This window comes from Ostrinia nubilalis, chromosome 6, assembly GCF_963855985.1.
Source record: "Ostrinia nubilalis chromosome 6, ilOstNubi1.1, whole genome shotgun sequence".
Classification (NCBI taxonomy): domain Eukaryota; kingdom Metazoa; phylum Arthropoda; class Insecta; order Lepidoptera; family Crambidae; genus Ostrinia; species Ostrinia nubilalis.
Genome location: NC_087093.1, coordinates 8,510,848 through 8,532,628, shown reverse-complemented (window position 1 = coordinate 8,532,628; position 21,781 = coordinate 8,510,848). Strand labels below are relative to the sequence as shown.

Sequence of the window (21,781 nt, the reverse complement as noted above, 5' to 3'; positions counted from 1 at the left end):
TTTTCACAAACTTGAGTCAAATGCCTTCACCAGTGGGTAGACACTTCTCATACAAAAACTAGTCTCTATATGTAGCAATTGATATACAACCTTATCCCTTAAGCAATAAAGTGCATTTTGGATTGATTTCACTATAGCAGGGGAACCCGCGGATCAATACCACCATACTAAAAATAATTGTTAGTGTCCTTATGTTGGTAGTATTGTTAGTTTGACAAATGAAAAAAAATGTCTGTCAATTGAGTTTGAGTTTTTAACCGGCGAATTGATTCGTGTGAAGTTATTTTATCAGATTTGGTGCAATATTACTGTAAATAAACTTTTCTGTCGTTTACGTTGAGTTGATTAAGTTCCTCCGTATCGGGCGTGATAAAGTTTGCTGTTCAGTGTTATGTTTTTTGTGAGATAGAGACTCTTTTAAATAAGCTGTGTTTCAACTTCTACAGAAGTTTAAACTCTTATTTACTTTTCTGTTTAATGGGTATGTTATCTACTTACTTGAAATATTACATCTATTACAAATCTATTTTTCATTAAAAACAACCCTATGTGATGAAAATGTAAATGTACTTTCAAAACTGGTAAATGCATGAACCAGGGCATTGACACTGGTTGGAGAGAAATTATAGGCTTTGTTTAATTAATACCTATTTCATTTTAGGCTTCTACTGATAATGGAGAGTAGAAACAACAAGAAGTGCGTTATTTGTAATAAGAGGCGAAGTCGTGGTGGATCACCCTTACTTTTGAGTAGGTTTCCTCTGGATTCTGACCGGTGAGTTTCTAATAACACTCATTTATTACAAGATAATTTTACTGATTGTGTAAACTTAAAGGCTGGGATTAATATTTTTAATCATACAGTAAATAACCATAACCAATTTTTAATTTCAGTATTTTGTTTCGTACTCTGCAAATGAATTGCATAACAATACTAAAAGAAATTAGTTGATGAATAAATTTCAGTTTGTTATTCTTTTTCTTTTCTAATAGGTATTTCTTATTTCAGTTGTCGAATGTGGGTTAAAAATGCTGGCTTAGAAGACTTAGCATATGTACCTATTGAAAAGTTACACCAACTGAAGTTTGTTTGTGGTGGGCACTTCACTCCTGAATCCTTCAATGCCAAAGGAACTCGGCTGAAGAACTCAGCTATTCCAACACTGGAATTGAGCAATCCCATCTTGCCAGATGAAGTTTTGACAGAGTTTCCTCTTCATGTAAAAGACTCCAATAAAGAAAACCTCAAGACAGGTATGATGATGACTTCAATTATTTTTTTTAAATTTAATTTACTATCTATCAATTTTTCTTTAGATGTCTTAATTAATTTTCTTTGGTTTCCAAAACAAACCAACCGAATGCAATTTAACAAGGTTCTTTCTTTGTAACCACAAACATGTGTTGTATGCTTATCAATAAATAATATATAATTTCAATTATTAATTATATCTATACTTTGTTACAGTTCTTTATGATCATTCATATTGCATTCCAAAGAAGTCAAATCCAGTTGAACGAGGTATGTTTATCTAAAATTATACTAATAATATAAAAAGGAAATATTTAATTGTTTGTTTGTATTTGATCGGCTCCGTAACTCGAGCCAAGATAGCCTAAAGTGCGGGTTAGAACCCCACAGCTTGAATATTGTAGTAAACCCACTCGTAACACAATTTAGCTTAGAATGTGTGTTGAGTTAGAGGGACTTTAGTAATTTGTGTAATACAAATTCTTCAAAAAAAGTACCGGACCAATTTGAAAAATTTTAGGCAATCTACATTAATTAGCCAGGTCAGCTAGTTTAATAATATTTATAAGCTAGTAATTTTTAATGTGAGCAAGACATGTACTAGACTGATTGTACCCTAAAGTTGGGTAAGAACATGACATTTTATTACCCAATTCACATTTCATTATCTGCTTTCAGTTCCCCTTACAACTACAACCAAACAACTAAATTCAACATGTTTGGGAGCTGTGGATATACCAGATTCTGGTATTTCTGCGAAAACAACTTTTGAACCTCTTCCTTCTACTTCCAATGCACCAGAACATATGACCTATAAACCCATTACTCATGGTAAGTGTACAAACTAATTATTTACCTTCTAAAATATGCCTTCCCTCAAACTAAAGAATGCCACCCTGGATGCGTTCTGCAGTCTGCAGTCAGGTCAAAATGAACTTATATGTACAACATTCTAGGTTTCTGTACATTTTATATTAATGCGATTTGACCGTGCGGATACGAACAAAGAACGCAAAGCACACGTGACTGATTGCCTTATCACGACCACTTACAGATTGTCTTGACATACCCGCAGACCGCATCCAGAATGCAGAACATTAAAACCTCTAAATGCCTTTAATTTAATATTATGTCATTGTTATTGAAGGTGGGCCCACGCTTCATATTTTATGAGAAGAGCTATCATTATCCTGTCTTTGCATTTTTTTAAAACTTGATAATGATTGATTGATTTGGAAATAATATGTTTCATAAAACAACAAAATAAATTTTAAACTAATTTGCATATTTATAATATTTCAGATGATAAAAACATTTGCCATCAAGATGCACAGGCAGAAATATTAGTCCACAGTTATAAAAGACCTAAGAAAAACATTGAAATGAAAGGTAAGATAAAACATACCTAATTTAAAAAACTAAGTAAAATTGCTGATTAATTAACCAATATTCAATTCAATTTGCTTTAATGTTGTTTTTTTTACTAATGGAAATGTTTTTATTACAGACACTACATCAACATTTACAATTAAAGAGAAGAGGCTTTGGCGACAGTTACAAAATGCAAAAAAAACAATAAGGAATATAGCGAAGGTAGTTGCAGAAGAACACAACAGAAATTTTTTAAATATTAAAAAACTGAATAGTACCATTGTAAATCCAACATTCAAAACTAAGATGAGGGTGAAGTATGCTGCGCATGCTCTGAGTAATACCGTGGCAGCTATTTTAAAAATGATGGCATGGAAAGAAGTTTCTGATTGCAATGATACAGCATTTGTGATTGAACAGTTAGATAAACTATTTGATTGTACAAATGGTCCATCATCTTTAAATGACGTAAAGAAAGGGATCCGGGAAAATGTTTCCACATCAAGTAATCACATTGAGTCTTGGACCTTTTATACTGATAAGTTAAAAACCATAAAATTTATAACAGCAGAAAACACGATACTAAAAAATGTTAAATGCGTAAAGGGATATCAAATATCTATCAAATCCTTAAACGATATTTGGGAAAAGTTAAAGAATGAAGGGTTTAAATATATGAACCTTAGACAGTTTAACCAAGACTCTCTGGAAAACTTATTTGGAATCATTAGGCAACACAGTGTAACCAATAGAAATCCCACTATCACGCACTTTACTGCAGCGCTTAAAACAAGCATGGTTACTGGGCTGAAAGTGCCTCATAGCAGAAGTGCTAATTGTGAAGCAGACAACAATAAACATATGCTGGAATATAAAGACATTTTAAAAACTAATTTAAAAACAACAGAAATAAAAATTAATGTTCAAGATTCCACAGACACTGAATTTTATCCTGTGTTGTCTATCCCGGACCCTGAAAACTTAGAACAGCCCATTGAAAATTTGTGTAGCCTTGAAAACCAACCAGTAGTATATGTAAGCGGGTATTTAGCTGCCAAACTATTACAGAACAGTGGGTCTAGACAAAGTGCCATTTTAATCGCAAACCAGTCGAAAAGTGGTCGAAAAGCCCCTTTTTTGTATGGAATTTGACGGATTCGATTTTCGATTCGATCAAAAAGTGCGTTTTGTCTAGGGGGGCAGTTCTTGTTTAATTTGTGAAGAGTGTTTGAGCGTGAAAACTCCTGTTGACAATGATTTGTATGCATATATATCTCTTCGCGAATGGTGGCATGATAAAAAAAGTCTCGTTTATCCAACAATTCAATTATGTACCACCGTAAATGAAGCTAAACAATTTTATCATGACCATATTGCCGACCAGATATATATGGAAAATGTTGGAAAATTCATTTTCTTAATGTTGAGTACAAATTGTAATTTTAGTTGGTTTAAATGTCAACAACATAATAAATAAATTTATGATAAGATGTTTAAAATATTAAGTTACCTTTTTCTAAGAAAAAGTTGTAAAATCATTAATGACAGCTTCATAAAAAGTGAAAACAATTTTGCTGACAAAAGTAAAAAAGCACAGCAACAAAGCATTGAAAAGTAATCTTAGGGCTGAGGTTCGATCAGCTGATAAGAAAATTAAAGATGTTTATAAATAAAAATCCTATTTTTTCTTAGAAAAAGTTGTGAAAATAAAAGTTTACAAAATTATCATTTCTGTACTTTGTTATAATTTTCAATAATTCCTCATGCCTACAACTGCTATGTCATGTTCAATACTTATTGTAATATACCTATTTTATTTCGAAATAAATAATTTACGTTACAAAACTTCGTTTTACTTACACATAGTATAAAATAAAAATAGTAATCATTAAAATATTGAAGGTTCCTATACTAGATATCGATATGCAATTACAACCCTAGCAAAGTATCGATAATCGATAAGTTATTACGAACGTCACTAATACTGTCAGAAAATAAGGCATTATGTTGGTAGCTCCGCCTGTAGTTTGTGCGGTTGGTAAAGATTTGCGGGTCGTTCTCTAAAATGCATATGTGTGCGTGAGCTCAAAAAATATCTATGGAGTGCCGTCTCTTACTCTTTTATGCTCTTTGGCCTTCACGAACAACTTTTATAGGAAAGTGGTTAAATCCGTTGTTTCGTCTTTGTTTGCGCGTGAACTTTACCGCGATACCGATAGTACACCTCAGCTGGAATGAAAAACGGAGCGCAACTGGAGAAGAAGCGCCAATGAATTTAGCACAAATTAATTAATAAAGTAATCGATTTATCGTTTGTAGTGTTGGGACGTTACTATTGTTATGACATAACATATGATTTTGACAGGCAGTCCGTCTCCGGCACTTCCACTTCCATTCCATCCATCTATTTTTCTCGTATTGGTGTATTGGTGATAGGATTAGGATCACGATAGGATTGCAGCCGTTCTGTTTGTAATTATATTTACATCTTAACGAAAACATGAGTGTTAAAAGACCAGTGTCTTGGTTTTTGACCGAATCGGGGCGCAAGTTTACTTTTGCTTTGGTTACCGGTACTGGCTTTGCGTTTACAGCAGCGAAGTTCACTCCTCATACGTTGCTTCTTGATAAATACAAAGAATTCGTTCACTATTATCAGTAAGTATGTTTTTTGTCCTTTCTAATTCATTAATCGTCATTTTCGTCATCACTTGCATACATTAATTTATACCTACTTGCTATTCAATTTGTGTACAATAATTTTTACGTATTTTAACAGGAATAGTCAGCCAGTAAATCTGTCCGAAGAACTTGAAGATCGTTGCAAGAGTTGTTTGGATATACTTAAGGTGCCTGAAGTACACAGAAAACTCATAACACCTTTTAGTGTTTTTGGTTATGACTTGTTTCATGCAGGTAAGTAAAAATTATATAAGTCACATCTGTCGTAATAAACAACTAGAATAGTATTAAAATATAATAGATACAACAATTCTACTATTTATTACTGTTACTAGGTTATATTTGGACATATTATATCCATGAAAAAAATCCAACACAATTTGAGTGAAGTTGTGGGTTGGATCCTTACCATGTTAATATGTACGTCCATTTGAATTTTGATAGGTGCTCATTATGCAAGTATTTTACTTTTTTATTTAATAGATATTAACATCAGGATTGATTGTGTTTTGAAATTGTATTTTCCAACTTTTTATCTGAAGTTTTTCCATTTAGGTAGTACAAATTCAAAATATGGAGTTGCTATCGGTATCCCAGTCAACTTTAGTTATAAATCACTTGAAGATATTGAAAAGGATAGCATTCAGGTTAGTACATCATACTTTTATGAATCATCTATACAAAATGGATAAAATATATTGTAGATTAACAGTTATAATATTATACTATATGTTTCAGGTCAATCTAAAAAATGTAGACTGGACTACAGAAGCTGGTAAAAAGTTAGCAGATGCACTGATATTGCCAGAAAAAGTACAGCAGTTTGCAATTTGTAGAGAGATTATGATGACTCAGAACAACAAGTTTTTATATGAATCTGCTTATCCATTTGCATGTTTATTTCTGGCATATAATGTTTCTCAATTCATAAATACGAAATTAAATTTATACATTGCTCCACTTTCTATGAGGTTGACTTTGTATTCAATAGTAGGATTATTTAGTATGGGCACTTATTTTCTTATGAAAGATATGACTGAAGTTCACTATGAAACTTCAGTTGATAAGAAATTGTGTGAGTTAGGACCTGAATTTGTAGAAAGTGGAGTAATATTCTATGAAAAAATGTTACAAAGAAATCAAGCATTAAGAGAATTGATGGGTAAAGATGGTGAAGCTAAATATAGCAAGTTAGGTAATGAGAATTTCGCTATAAGGCAACCTCGAATTGCTCTTTCTCATAGGAAACAGTATTTTGTAGAGAAGTTAAATGAAATTAAAAAAGAGAATGAAGAAATTAATGAATAATTTAATTTAGATTTTTTAATTTCAATCATTGTAAGTAAACTAGGCGACATTAATTAGTGCATGTACAGAACTTATTTTGTTAATAAATTTTTTTTTGTTTTATTAATGTTTTACTTATAATAGGTACGATAAGAACAATTATGAACCCCACAACCTCAAAGAACATAATAATTTTTGCAATATTTTTTTGTTTGTACCATCAAGAATGTTTAAAGGACGAAGCTCACCTATCAACTCGGAAAGCAGTCGAAAAATGGTCGAAAGGCCTTTTTTTTGTTTAGGGTTATGATCGATTTGATTTTCGATTCGTTCAAAAAGTGCAACTTGTCTAGACAAAATGCAATTTAAAATCGAAAACTAGTCGAAAGATGGTCGAAAAGCCCTTTTTTGTATGAAGTTTTGACAGATTCGATCAAAAAGTGCCACTTGTCTAAGGGGGCAGCAGCGGCGCCTGCATGGCTCGCCGATCGATCGCTCGCTAACCACCACCAACCACAGCCACCACCAAACCACGTCGCACAGTAGTTTGATTTTAAAAATAGGTGGACATACGATCGAAAGTCATAATTTCACCGAAACAAAAATTGTTTTGGATAGCATTTTGAATGTTGATCAACATTTGTCATTATGCATTTTTCGTTAAAACGAGCCTTTCATGCTTAAAAAAAATATGACAAGAAAATTTGTATGGAGAAAAATCTTTTTTATTTTTTTTCTGGCTACTGTTGCAAACTGTAGCGGTCAAACCTTATGTAGTCGTAAGTACCTATGGTGCCTAACATTACTACATAAATACTTTTTGCGGGCACGCGCGGCGAAGCGAGTAATGGACATGCAAAATTTTAAATATTTTTATTTATTCATTATTGATTTTAATGCACTTAAAGTAATTATTAATAGATAAATATACTTAGTCTAACTTACTACAGCCCCCTATTACCTCATTTCACGCTAAAACATTTCAAACTAGAAGCTAAGTTTGTAGGTACTAGGTAGTCTAAGTTATTTTTATTGTCATTATAATATTCACTACTGGTCTACTGGTTATCGTGTAAGATAGATTAGGTAGATATCAACCCTTTACCTAGGTATATACCTACTTCTTGGCACTTATAATACCGACATACATGATTAAAAAAAGTCTTCAAGCAAGAATCCTTGATTTCAATGGTTATGAAAGATTTTTTAACTTTCTAGAGTAGTCCTGAATAGATCCTTAAATCATTTTGACTGTCATAATTGATTACAGTAGGTAGTGGGTTCAGTAAGGGTTTCAACCCATATAGTAAACAATATTTTTATGGCTCTCCATTCAGTTAGTCAAATAATTCCATCATAAATGGAAATATCCGTAACCCCCTTCTACACATTATTCATCATCCATCATCATTTCAACCATAGAACGTCCACTGCTGAACATAGGCCTCCCCCAATGATTTCCACAATGGCCGCTTGGTGTTGCCCTGCATCCAGCGCCTTCCTGCTACCTTTATGAGGTCGTCGGTCCACTTTGTGGGTGGACGTCCTACGCTGCGCTTTCCGGTACGTGGCCTCCACTCCAGAACCTTGCTGCCCCATCGGCCATTAGTTCTGCGTACTATGTGCCCTGCCCATTGTCACTTTAGCTTGCTAATCCGTTGGGCTATGTCAACGACTTTGGTTCGTTTACGGATCTCCTCCTCATTTCTGATTCGATCTTTAAAAGAAACACCGAGCATAGCCCTCTCCATAGCACGTTGTGCAATTTTGAGCTTATTTATAAGGCCTATATTAAGAGGCTACGTTTCCGAGCCCTATTGCCACACATTATTGCAGATCCATTATGTACACCTCTACCTATAGTTTTATATGCCAGCTAACGTACACAAAAACTGCTGATACATGGTGCAGATAATGTGATAACATTTTGGTGTACTGCAAACCTGCCTATTGGATTCTTTCGGAAAAAGTAAGTATGTGAGTGACTTTGATTATTTTAAACACTCTGATCAAGATAAGTGAATAGGCTAAAATATCTTTTTTTGATTTGTTTTTCGAACGAAGATAATAATTGAAGACATGAATGGAAGAAGGTGATAAATGTCGGATTTCAGATTTTTCTCAGTTCGATGATTGGGTAAAGGTATGCTTTATGCTTTATGTTTGAGGCTACTTATAAAGGTGTTATGTACATTATCTTTTTAGACGAAGGGAAAGAAACTTACACCTCTTTAAAGGAGCCAAAAAAAAGAATATTTTTGCGAAAGTACAAGACTATTCAACAGAAGAACTGGAAATTACAGTTCTATCAAAATCAGGGTTCGAGGATATATATCAAGGGATATATATCTTGATATATATCGGATATATATCCGATATATATCAAGCCGGTTTTTATGATATATATCAACTTTTAAAATTTGTTACTGTATTTGTACTTTTTGACATAAGATTTTTATTTTTTTAGTTGATTTTGCCGTATTTAAAAGAAATTTTATGTTTTTGCTTTATTTGTCTGATTTTAAGTTTTAAAAACATTAAAAACATGTTTATGTAACACTTATGCAATAGTATTCATGAATAATACAATAAAATAATAGTATGGCTTTCATACAAAATTGATATATATCAAAGTTGATATATATCGGATATATATCATAAATATCCGATATTTTGATATTTATAATAAATATCGGATATTTTCGAACCCTGATCAAAATTGAAACTATCCCGCTACCTACTGTAATCGATTATGATAGTCAAAATGATTTAAGGATCTATTCAGGACTACTCTAGAAAGTTAAAAAATCTTTCATAACTATTGAAGTCAAGGGTTCTTGCTTGAAGACTTTTTTTAATCATGTATGTCGGTATTATAAGTGCCAAGAAGTAGGTATATACCTAGGTAAAGGGTTGATATCTACCTAATCTATCTTACACGATAACCAGTAGAACAGTAGTTGTGAATATTATAATGACAATAAAAACAACTTAGACTACCTAGTACCTACAAACTTAGCTTCTAGTTTGAAAGGTTTTAGCGTGAAATGAGGTAATAGGGGGCTGTAGTAAGTTAGACTAAGTATATTTATCTATTAATAATTACTTTAAGTGCATTAAAATCAATAATGAATAAATAAAAATATTTAAAATTTTGCATGTCCATTACTCGCTTTGCCGCGCGTGCCCGCAAAAAGTATTTATGTCGTAATGTTAGGCACCATAGGTACTTACGACTACATAAGGTTTGACCGCTACAGTTTGCAACAGTAGCCAGAAAAAAAATAAAAAAGATTTTTCTCCATACAAATTTTCTTGTCATATTTTTTTTAAGCATGAAAGGCTCGTTTTAACGAAAAATGCATAATGACAAATGTTGATCAGCATTCAAAATGCTATCCAAAACAATTTTTGTTTCGGTGAAATTATGACTTTCGATCGTATGTCCACCTATTTTTAAAATCAAACTACTGTGCGTCGCGCGCGTCGCCGCGGCGCAAACTGACAGATTGAATGAATATTCAATATTATATTATCTTTGGACTACTAAAACGCTCCATTCATATTAAATCTGTGAACCAAATCAAATGTCAATTGTCAAATTTGATTGATTTGATTAAAATCTCTGAGAATTAATTTTATTTCACAGAAATCGTGTGACGCTTTAATAATATGCAGTGAAGACGATCTAAAATAATTTGCAAATTCACAAACGGATTCCAGTGCTATAACATAATTTATATTGATACTAACATTATTTCGTGAAGTGCTATTAACGCAATCTGCGACAATGAAAGTGTGATCCTTTTGTCTTCTGTGCAATTTGTCGTTTTTAATCATTTTATGTAAAAATACATTTCAGTCAACCAAGTATTACTTTGTTGCCAACATGTGTGGAGGATTTACTTGCAGCAAAAACGCACTCATTGCGTTAAATGTATTGTATGTGGTAAGTGTCATCTGCACAATGACTGAAGTGGACCATCAACCCTAAACAGCAATTTATTGTTTAAAATATGCAAAGAACTAATTTTATAATGATTTTTAGGTGGTTGCATCAATTCTTATAACAGTAGCAGTGTATGGGCAAGCTTCTTCACTAGTGGTTCCCAATTTGCCAATAGTGGGAGGTATACTGGCATGTGGAGTCTTCCTGATATTAATATCCATACTCGGCTTGGCTGGGGCAGTAAAGCATCATCAAGTTATGCTGTTCTTTGTATCCTTTTTGAAAATTGGTCTTGTCTGTGAAGATAATTTGCTACATCATGTGAAAATGTTTGTGAAATTTTAATAGCCTTAGATTTTAGTAGAAATCTATGACACTATTTATTGTATTAGACGGGTCTTTTCCAAATCTCTATTTTTTCTCCATTCTACTTTCGGTTTGGTAGGCTGTACCTACCTATTCATATTTTCATTGCTTATGTATATTCTCATTTTGTCTTGTATTGTAGGATGACAATATTAATTATTATATGACATCATCTGGAGCAAATCATAGGTGGAATTGTGTAAAGCAATCGTAATCATTTGACAGTTCATATCGTACGATAAAGTCAGTTAAACAAAGCATTTGACAGAATAATTGTACATTATGAACTGTCAAATGATAACGATTGCTTTACACAACTCCACCTCAGATTTAGCTCTAAAGTTATGAGTCATCCCTCTCTAAAAAATGATTTTGATAATTGTTATAATTGTTAAATTGTTAGTTAGATAAAAATATTTTGTAATTTTATGTTTTCCTTAACATTTACTCAGTACATGGTGATTCTGTTTCTCTTGTTCCTGGTACAGTTTTCAGTGGCATGTGCTTGCCTTGCAGTCAATTCTGAACAGCAGGAGTTACTGGCTGAACAGGTAACAATCAATATTTTGAATATTTAATCTGGAGTCTTAACATTATATTTAATAACTGTTGAAATATTACAATAATCATTTTGCAGGGTTGGAATAAAGTGGGTTTGGATGTCAAGGAGCAGGTTCAAGAAAGATTTCAGTGCTGTGGTTTTAAGACAAGGGAACGCAATGCAACTGTAGATTTTCCAATTTGTGACCTTCTTGATGTAAGTTGATTCATATCACAAATTAAAGCCATAATAGTAATTAGTATTTAGTAGTTCTCCTGAGTGTTAACTATTTTTTCAGAGGACCTGCTGCCATAATGAAATGGTAACTCCTGATTGCTGGTGCAAGCCCTGTATGAAGAAGTTGAAAGAAACAATTGATTATGCCTTCAAGCTATGTGGTGGAATTGGTTTATTCTTCAGTTTCACTGAGGTTTGTTGAACAATTACTTTATTTAGTTTTGATCTTTTGAAATTTTAAATGATAAACTAGTTAGGGTGATAAAGAAAAGGATTGAAATTAAAGAAAGCTGTAGGAAGTTTTTGTTGAAATGGGAAATTCACTTTAAATAAGTATATGAGACATAATAAATTCATTGTTATTATTATTAAAAGTATCATTTCTATTTTCATACATTATAAAAAACTGGTTTCAATTCATTTTCTTTGCCCTCTTTATATGTATAAGACTTTTTTCTATGCTAATTTATTTGAGTCTGAGTTGTCCAGGCATTTTATAAGAAACATACCAATTTTTTTAAAATAATGTGACTTGAAAGTAGGTACTAGGTAATAATATCTTGTTTAAATAGGTAATTAATGCAACATGCACTTTAATTAAATGCATGAAGTAATATTTTTATAATAAAAGTTTGCTAACTTAGTTATTATATTACACGCGTGGTTCAATTTATTCGAAAGCAAAAGAGTTACGAATTCGGGAGTGTAATTACCAATGCATAGCCATTCCATATGATCTTCTTTCAACACACATGCAGGGAAAAAATATTGACAGCTAATTGAATCATAAAAAAAATGTGGCAAGGGCATCAATATCCTCGTAGCGCCCACGCGCCTTTTGATAACCCAAAATAAACATGGCGACTACAGCCCAGAACTTTTTTCAACTAACTTTCAATTACCGCCCATGCGCCTTTCAGAAGGCCATATTATTAAACTTTGTCTAGATTTTTGAAATTTCGCGGCTTAAATAAATAATTTAATTCGATTTCTGAACGAAATATTAGGGAACAGTTTCCGGTATGCTACCATTGGCTGTCACAATTGACAGATGGGATTTTTTGAAAAATGGCCGGCGGTATGGACGGCTCACTAACACGTAGTTAGTAAATCGCATTTTTTTGTGATAATCCGTGGTTGTCGAGTATGTTTTTATGCAAAAAGTTGCTAACGAATAGGTATTACTTAAATAGAGATAATTACTAGTGATGGGCCGACTATGGTATTTGCCGACTAACCGACTAGCCGACTAATCGGTTTTCAAATTGCCGATTAGTCGGCCGACTAATCGGCAATGCCGATCATTCTAATACCTACATTTTTCGAAGAATAATATCTAGATTTTCTCAAAGAAAGAGTATCTAGATTCCTAAAGAGATGAATATTAACTTCTTGTGAAATGATATTTCTTTAATATGAGAAAAAATAAAAAGCAACATTACAATCACCTAGCAGTACCTAAGGTGACTTACTTGACTTATGGTCCTACTAGCTTTCCGCCCGCGGCTTCGCCCGCGTGGAATTTTATCTGTCACAGAAAAACTTTATCGCGCGCGTCCCTGTTTCAAAAACCGGGATAAAAACTATCCTATGTTCTTTCCCGGGACTCAAACTATCTCTATGCCAAATTTCATCAAAATCGGTTGCGAGGTTTAAGCGGGAAAGCGTAACAGACAGACAGACAGACAGAGTTTACTTTCGCATTTATAATATTACTAGTTGGGATATATATATAGTTGGGAAGTTGGGATGTCCCCTAGATGGGGCAGAGGGCGTCCACAACAGTCCTCCATCTCGTTCGGTCTTGAGCTTGAGGTAGATGTCATAATTTTCAACGGCGGAGGTGACAATATGATCGCCTCCTGCTGGGCTAGGATGCGCGCCGTGATATTATTCTTACTTAGTATAGGCAAAATTGCGCTTATCACGGAACGCATTCTAGGCCCATTGATTCCTCTCCACCCTCCACGGTGATGGTCAGCGAGCTGGGGATGTGGGGGTAACCCCACCTGCATAACACGGACCACTGTCGAATAGGCAGGGCCCGCCATACAGGTGGACAATTGCCGGGACGGACTGTGATAGTTGATGGCTTTGTCTGGATTTCCATAGTTCTTCACACTAAGGCGATCTCAGGGGTTATTTGTGGGTATTCCTCATCCTTCCGATGAGAGGAACCCCACATAATCTACCACTTCCCCGAAACCGAAAGATAGGTGTACAATTCCATGCATTTTTTCCCCGAAAAACAAAAAGTGACATAATTTTTATATGGACAAATTACATAAACTTTAAACATTTTTGATGATTTCCTGGTAATTTTAACTAATCCTAACTTTGTATGAATTTAGACTGATTGCCAAAATTTTTAATCAGGTGAAACCACTTTTTACTGATTTTTTGCAGTCAAAAGTTGTTTAGATGGACGCCCTTGGTCTACCTCATAATCATCTTGGTGATTATGAGTTTTATTTCATTCACATATTAAATTTTGTAATGCGCCGATTATAATCGGCATATTTTGCCGAATAGTCGTCACTAGTCGGCCGACTACAAATGATGCCGAATAGTCTGCTTTCCCGACTAGTCGGCGACTAGTCGGCCCATCTCTAATAATTACTTTGCATTTTTAGGGCAGAAATTCTGCGAAATCTTGGTTTGAAATAATATGTACTTTGTGAAGGCGGTTGGGTCGAAGCTAGTACTAAAAATATCATAATATTTTTAGTTTGTGGCTTTGTGTTATATTGGTTTATGGAATATTACTAATATAAAAATGCAACTTATCTTTCACTAATAATTAATTTAATTAATTAATTATTTGTCGGCCGTTTGGTGTAGTAGTTCTAAAAGGGACTACTATGCCGAGAGGTCCCGGGTTCGATTCCCAGCCGGGCAGAAATTGAAATGATGAATTTTAATTTCTGTGATGGGTCTGGGTGTTACTAGTATAATATGTATGTATTTAAAACGTATATAATGTAGTATATCCGTTAAGCGAGCACCCATAACACAAGCATATTAATTGCTTACTATGGGGCTAGATAGCGTTATGTGTGAAATTGTTCAAAAATATTTATTATATTTATTATTATTATTAATTTAATACTCTTTACACTACTATTTTTTTGTATTATTTAATTTTACATCACTTAATACTTCCTTTTAATCTAGAATTTGTGGCCCGATGGCCTTTGTAAAGAACAAAAGGTAGACAAATAATTGAATTTAAAAACACATGCTAATATAATCATAATTATACCCTGAAAGTTTCACTTCAAACCGGTAACTCTAACACATACGAATTTCAACTCAAAATCTTGGGCTGATAGGACTATAACTATAAGTCCTATAAGAAGGACGGTCGGGTCGTAGTTAAAGAGGATCCAAAAAATCCGTGGGCGCTACGAGGATATAAGATTACTCTGACACAGAAACAGAGTAACATTTAAAACTGTTTTTTGTGTATCATATTTTAATTTGTCGCAGTTTAATGGCATACAAAATAAAATCATTGTTATGGATTAAAATTTAAAACTGCAGTACTTACCTTGAAAATTTCACTCCATGAGCAAGTGTGTTGAAAAGAATTTGACCCATTACCAACACGTTTTTTCAAATTTCTTACAGTAATCAAACTTATAACTATTTTCCATTATAACGCACAATCGTAACACTACATTCGTAGATCGCCACGTCAAAGTATTAAAAAACCTGGGCACTTTAGCACTTAAGATGATGTCTGTTCTCTACCTACGTGAATACTTGGCTTCACACATTTCAATTGCGCGAATTTTCGGGTAATCACGATGTATGTAGCCCAGGGGTTACTGTGACGATAATATTTAAAAATATTTATAAAGGAGAAAGAGGAGAAGTAGTAAAAGTTAAACCTGCCAGTTAGATCCCTGGAAATTAGTTAGGTAATTAATTAGTAATACGTTGTTTGTATCAAAGAGATATATTTTAGCAATTTTTATTAAAATAATATTTTTTTTTGTATTTTTAAGTAAGTTTAAACAATGACATCATGTGACACATTTTTAAGTATAAAACGATCATGAAATATATCTTCAAGTGTCAAATACAGTCTGAAATTAGTTCAAAACAAAATACTAAAACCATTATTGAACTTACTAAACTGAAATCGATCGTAATTCGTAACATTTCACGTACCTATCAATGGCGTTGTTTTTGCCACTTTTTCTAGTAGCATGATGCCACTGAACTCGTTAAAAGTAGTTACTTTATATTAACTTCTTTTTCCATTTTACTACGTGTAGTGCTTAGTCTTAAAACTCAATGACCATAAAACGAAGAATTGGAAAGTTACCTTGTAAAAGTATTGTATAATAATATTTATTGTTACATTACCTTACCTAGATTATATTAATTATTTAAACACTTGTAAAATGTATGTCTTCACATTGAACATTCTTTGTATATAAAATAGGGACTCATCATTTTGTGCTAACCATTAATATTTTTGGGTTTGCTTTGACTAACAGATGGTTGATTACTTTGCAGTTTCTCGGTGTTTGGTTGACCGTAAGATATCGTAACCAAAAGGATCCGCGAGCTAACCCCAGTGCATTTCTGTGAATTGACGGACTTTATGGACTCACAGCATTATGTTACTTGAGGTGGATTGGTGTTTCGCGCATGTCATTTGCTTTGGTCTGACTCTGGTCGTCGTAAGCGTTGAAAATTTGTCGTACTAATACTATTAGATCTAAGAACATCCGTGCGTAAAAACGCTATAAAATGTTAACTGTGTCATTGCCCGCCCGATTGATTTGATATTTGCGCAAAAATGAAAAAAAAAAAGTAAATCATAATTAAATCAAATACTAAGCAAAGTTAATGACGTGATAGTGATAATTAATGCTGACTTATATGAGAAAGTAAGATTTATCGTTATATCGTGAATCATTTTTAACGAAGAAATGTCAGAATTTATGCCAGTTTCAATCAGTAACCGTACATTTGTAAAACGCCTTCCACGTCTTGCGAAAACCAGACGAAGACCACACGCATTGATGTTGCCGTTGAGCAGCGCTTTTGCACGCAACTAGATACAGCGTAACAAAGTTCTTTGCCGCCTGTTGTCGCATATGTGTGCTTTGATGTTAGAATTAAAACGTACCGAATGTTCCTAACCAGTAATTGTGTTGTAATGTGTCTGATAGATATCCCGGCAGATTAGATTCTTATTTACCCACCCTGTAAAAACTATGTTGATATTTTGATGATGTTTGTAGTATACATAATCTATGTGAATGAGTTATCTTCGTATTAAATAAGTCTACCTTCAGGTTTTGCCATAATATTATCACATCAGTCAGTATGTATACTTTCGGATATGACGAGTTTTAAAATAAAAAGTTTTTAGTCAAAGCATAATGTACGAATTACTAAATTCAAGAGCGGATTTATATTTTATATTAAACGGATTACTGTTCCCTCTCATTATTGTTACCATTATCCACCAATATTGTTGATGCATAAGTATGCAATATTAAAAACTCCAGCCCCTACCCAGTTCCGTATAAGGATTAAGGGCCTCATGGAGTACAAAATGTTTCGGCCAGGTGCACAATGGGGCGATTAAATGCAGATTTTTTTCGCTTACAAAATGGTTGGATAATAGTATGGATAATAGAGACGGCGGGTGTCGTATAGCTTATAATATGACGCCCATGCTTAAAAATTAACCGAACCACTTCACCTTGAAGACGTTCTTGCGACTCGTTATCTACATAAACAATTTATTTGCGCAATTCATTTATTCTTATTTTTCGGCAGTCATGATAAGTATAACGATTGAGAGTATTTTTATGATATGCTGACAAATAGCGTTGGTTTATATTGTTATTTTTAAGAAGCATGATATGAATGTATGCATATAATTTTGCCAATATGAACTAGCATGTTTTGCGCTTGAACGTTAAAATTAATGAAAATATAACGCAGTGTACTTAAATAATGGATTGAGAGAAAAAGTGGTAAAAAAAACTTAATTTAATTATCAGTTTTCACTGTCTAGCCTGATTTATCAAATAATTGATAAACATTATAGGTAGAGACATGTTTAATGAGTTCAAGAGTTCTGCTAACCCTTAACTACAAGAGGAACTCTAGAACGTAGCTAAAAAAGATTTACAATTTTCGGGCTGTTAAATCAATCCATTATTTATGTGCACGGCTAGCAATCTAGGAGTTATACAAAGTGTAATTGAATTAATTCCAAATCTGAAACTTATTTGTTCAGAATTGGGAGGTAGGATAGATTAAATTGATGTTTTTTTCTAATATAACGCTCGGTCTAAATTATATCAATAGTTCGAGCTGCGCAATTCACGCCGAATAGCGATAGCAAGAAAGCGCTTACGTAGTCAGAAGTCGTAGAGTTACTAACCGAACACAATAAATGCATGATTGGTTATAACATATAATTTATCAAGCTTTAATTATTACTTATAAACTTCTGTTGGGGCGTTCATGCGTTCAACCTATCTATTATTATAATTACACTTTGTATACTTAACCGTGCATCGGCAAACCGCATTACCGTATCCTATCGTATGACAAAACCTATTAAATCCTAATAATTGAAATGATTGCATTTGCATGTAAATGTGTATGGTTTAATAATGAATATCAAGTTGTAAAAAGCTGTTTTTCTGAAGTACTTAATGTGACTTGGTGTTAATTTCAGTTATTTGCTGTTTGGCTCGCCCGCCGCTACCGCAACCAGCCCGACCCTAACTACAAGGAGCCTCACGCCATCTTCCCTAGGAAAAACTACCTTTATTAAGTATCATTAATTTCCGAGACTGTCTCATGATAAGTCTCAAATGTTTACCTCAATGCGGTATCTGTAATGATATATCAAACAAAAGATATGCGTATCAGTGTGGTCTCCTGTGTAGATAATAACGTTTCAAAGATAAACTGACTAGTAAATAAGATAGATCTGTTGAACTTGAACTGTTGATAGGGGGTGTATAGCTAGATTTTACGCGTAGTACAGCTTGTGTATTTTCAGCCATATTCCTAAAATTAATTTTTCAGTTGAGGGAAACATTGAAAGTTTGTAAGTATGTAGATGAAACTATTTTGTAAACAATTTTCTCTATCATCTATAACTATTTAATATTATTCTTTTATATTAATGTACTTGAGAACATAGCATATGGTCGTTGATATATTTATAAGGATAGCACTGTAACTGTAGATATCCTTTCTTGAAAAAAATAATGAATTTATCAATTTTACTAAGAAGTAGTAACACTCTTTCATTTGGTTTACAAATTATCTAAATGGTTTAAATTAAATTTAATTTTAATTAAAGAAATTACGTATGGTAGGAAAGAATCCTATCTTATTTATTAATCAGTTCTTTGGTTTTTATTTTAGAAAATAATGTTTACTTTAAGTAGGAAATTGACAAAGACAAGAGGTTATGACTTATGATTTTATTAGTAGGAACATTCCTTGAATCTTGTTTTATATACAGAGGCTTGAATTAGTTTTTTAACTATTTATGTTTTATGAACCTTGGAAGTAAGTCACATAGAACTACGAGGATATATTTAACAAATGAATAAATAGAGATCTCGTGGATTTGTTCATGCGTTTGTTCACCTACTAGTCAATAGTTATATTGTTAGAATTAATCAGCTAGGATTTTAACTTTTTTTCTTGCATGCATTGCTTAATAAATTAATCGTCTGTCCTCTACTTCTAGGCCAATCGAACAGTCACAAAAAAGCTCGAGCAATTTTAAGATCATACCTTTTATAAGCCAGCTTTATATTAATTTGTCTCTGAAAGTGACTTTTGGAATACATTTATATATTTTCTTACTGGTACAGTTCGACAGAAGAAGAGAATGGGATTTGACGAATGACAATTTGTCGTAGACTCTTGACTATTATTTGAATGCTTAAAAAGATACAAATTACTTAACCTGGGTTGCACCATCTTACCTTTAAAAAATGAATTTTAGTCCTGTGTACAGCTACATTCGTAGTCCGCAATCTCTTATGTTGAATGGTGTGGTGATATTGCCATTTTGTAAATTATACTTGTCATGTTAAATTATGGAAAATAAATTTTGAGACTTATTGTATTTAAAATTAAGTAAATAATTTCTTCTTCGTAGGTTTGCTTCTTACTACAATTATACGTATGTTAGTTATCCACTATGTAAATCGAACTATAACTACATTTACTTGAATTGAATGTTAGCTTAGCCAAAACTCTTGATACTCGATTAAATTGACTAATTGGTCATCCAAACAGGTTGTATTTTATCTTACTCAAGTTCCACGTGCTTATGGACAGTGGGTTGATGACAGTTTTTAAGCAGTATTTCCATGAATTAGCCAAAAAAATATGGTAGTTAATAATACCTTTGAATTTAAATGTTTAGCGCTCCTCATAATTATGGAATAGATTCTAAGAACTTTTCTCGTCAAGATACCCCGTGTGTGCCCTTCCAGCTTTAATGCCTCTACTTTAATTGTATCAAATCCAGTTTAGTTATAGGAAACTATGTAGAATAGTGGTACTTTACTCTTTATTAGAAAGAAGAACGGTCACGCCCCATACAAAAAAAACCCAGACCCGACAGAAACGAGACATACCTCAGTTTTTTTGTCATGTCTTAATTAGTTAAATTATATATTTTTTATATTCGAAATCTATGTATAACACCAAAATATTACCCTTTGTTTTTTGTTCAGGCGTTATACAAAAACTAATACAAAATGCCTATTTATCACCAAAATTGGTAAATGTATGTACCTAAATGTCTATTACAGCTGCTATGGAATGTATCTAGGTGACCTGGAGATACAGTCGGATTATACAGGGTGGTTATACATATGGAACGATAAGTGATCTCACTCGATTATTTCTAAACTATACAAGATATCGAAAAACTAGTTACTGATTCTGAAAGTGCTTCACGAGCTTTTTCAAACGGCACCAATAATAGGTTACAGATTATGGAAGCTAGTAACATTGAATTTTTGGATTTTGTAACTTCTCGTTTCCACCCTGTATAATCCGGCTGTATCTCCAAGTCACCTAGATACATTCCATAGCAGCTATTTAGGTACATACATTTACCAATTTTGGTCATGAATGTGCATTTTGTATTAGTTTTTGTATGACGCCTGAACAAAAACAAAGGGTAATAATTTGGTGTTATACATAGATTTCGAATATAAAAAATATATAATTTAACTAATCAAGACATGACAAAAAAACTGAGGTATGTCTCGTTTCTGTCGGGTCTGGGTCACAGATGACCGTTCTTCTTTATTTTGGTAAGAATTATACATTTCTACATATTTTATTGCAAACTTATGTTTGTGTTACAGGATATTTATTAGGTTTAAGATTTTTATCGTTTTTACTTCATCGTAACTAAGTACACTACCATAAATATGTCAGTTAAGTTCTTGAACCAGTTATATATTTTACTGCTTAAATTGTATTCATTAATTGACATGTAGTATTTGTAGCATTATCTGTAACATAAAGGAATTCTACATCATCATCTTAAATGTACTGATAACCATATGTTTATTGAAATTAAAGTGTGAAAGCATGATCCTTTTGTGTTGTTAATTTACAAGTATAATTCTACTGTCGCACCCTAGACGTCGGAGGAGCAGACTTTGTAATTGGATCGTGATACGAATTAATAGAGGGAAAATCGTCATTCCACAGTGTAACTCTAACCTACATACGCATGATAGTGTCTTATTGTTGTATAGTGACTTCAATTCCTACTATGCTATGAAATCGTCTTCAAACTTTTGTAGACTTGGGAGTGATTAGTGGGTAGTGTTAGGTGGCTACAGTCACTGTGCTAAAGAACTACCCGTAATTACGTAGTTAGTTTAGTATTAACCAACAGAACATTTTATAAAATACGTAGGTAGCCTTTTAATTAAAAAATGGTCAAATTACATATTATTATTTCTTGCAGTACCTTCTGTACGTATACATACATATTATATAATTAGAATGATATATAATTATTACCTATGTATTGTTTTTGTATAGCAATTTGAGAGAT

General features: G+C 33.0%; 2 protein-coding genes across 3 annotated transcripts; both read left to right on the top strand.

Moving 5' to 3' along the window:
* The first annotated feature begins 4,988 nt into the window (after window positions 1–4,988).
* LOC135072542 (transmembrane protein 177) lies at window positions 4,989–6,714 on the top strand. Its single transcript, XM_063966495.1, has 4 exons — window positions 4,989–5,281; window positions 5,403–5,539; window positions 5,861–5,952; window positions 6,044–6,714. The coding sequence occupies exons 1-4, from the start codon at window positions 5,124–5,126 to the stop codon at window positions 6,611–6,613; spliced, it is 957 nt and encodes a 318-aa protein (XP_063822565.1). The 5' UTR covers window positions 4,989–5,123; the 3' UTR covers window positions 6,614–6,714.
* Window positions 6,715–10,119: 3,405 nt separating this feature from the next.
* Window positions 10,120–21,310, top strand: LOC135072532 (tetraspanin-13). 2 transcript variants are annotated; one of them, XM_063966475.1, is made up of 6 exons: window positions 10,120–10,541; window positions 10,641–10,811; window positions 11,360–11,458; window positions 11,545–11,664; window positions 11,747–11,878; window positions 16,213–17,580. In XM_063966475.1, the coding sequence occupies exons 1-6, from the start codon at window positions 10,482–10,484 to the stop codon at window positions 16,285–16,287; spliced, it is 657 nt and encodes a 218-aa protein (XP_063822545.1). In that variant the 5' UTR covers window positions 10,120–10,481; the 3' UTR covers window positions 16,288–17,580. The 2 variants fall into 2 exon arrangements, with proteins under 2 accessions (XP_063822545.1, XP_063822544.1); XM_063966474.1 differs by lacking the exon at window positions 16,213–17,580 and adding an exon at window positions 18,404–21,310 and having other exon boundaries at window positions 10,125–10,541.
* The last annotated feature ends 471 nt before the right edge of the window (window positions 21,311–21,781 follow it).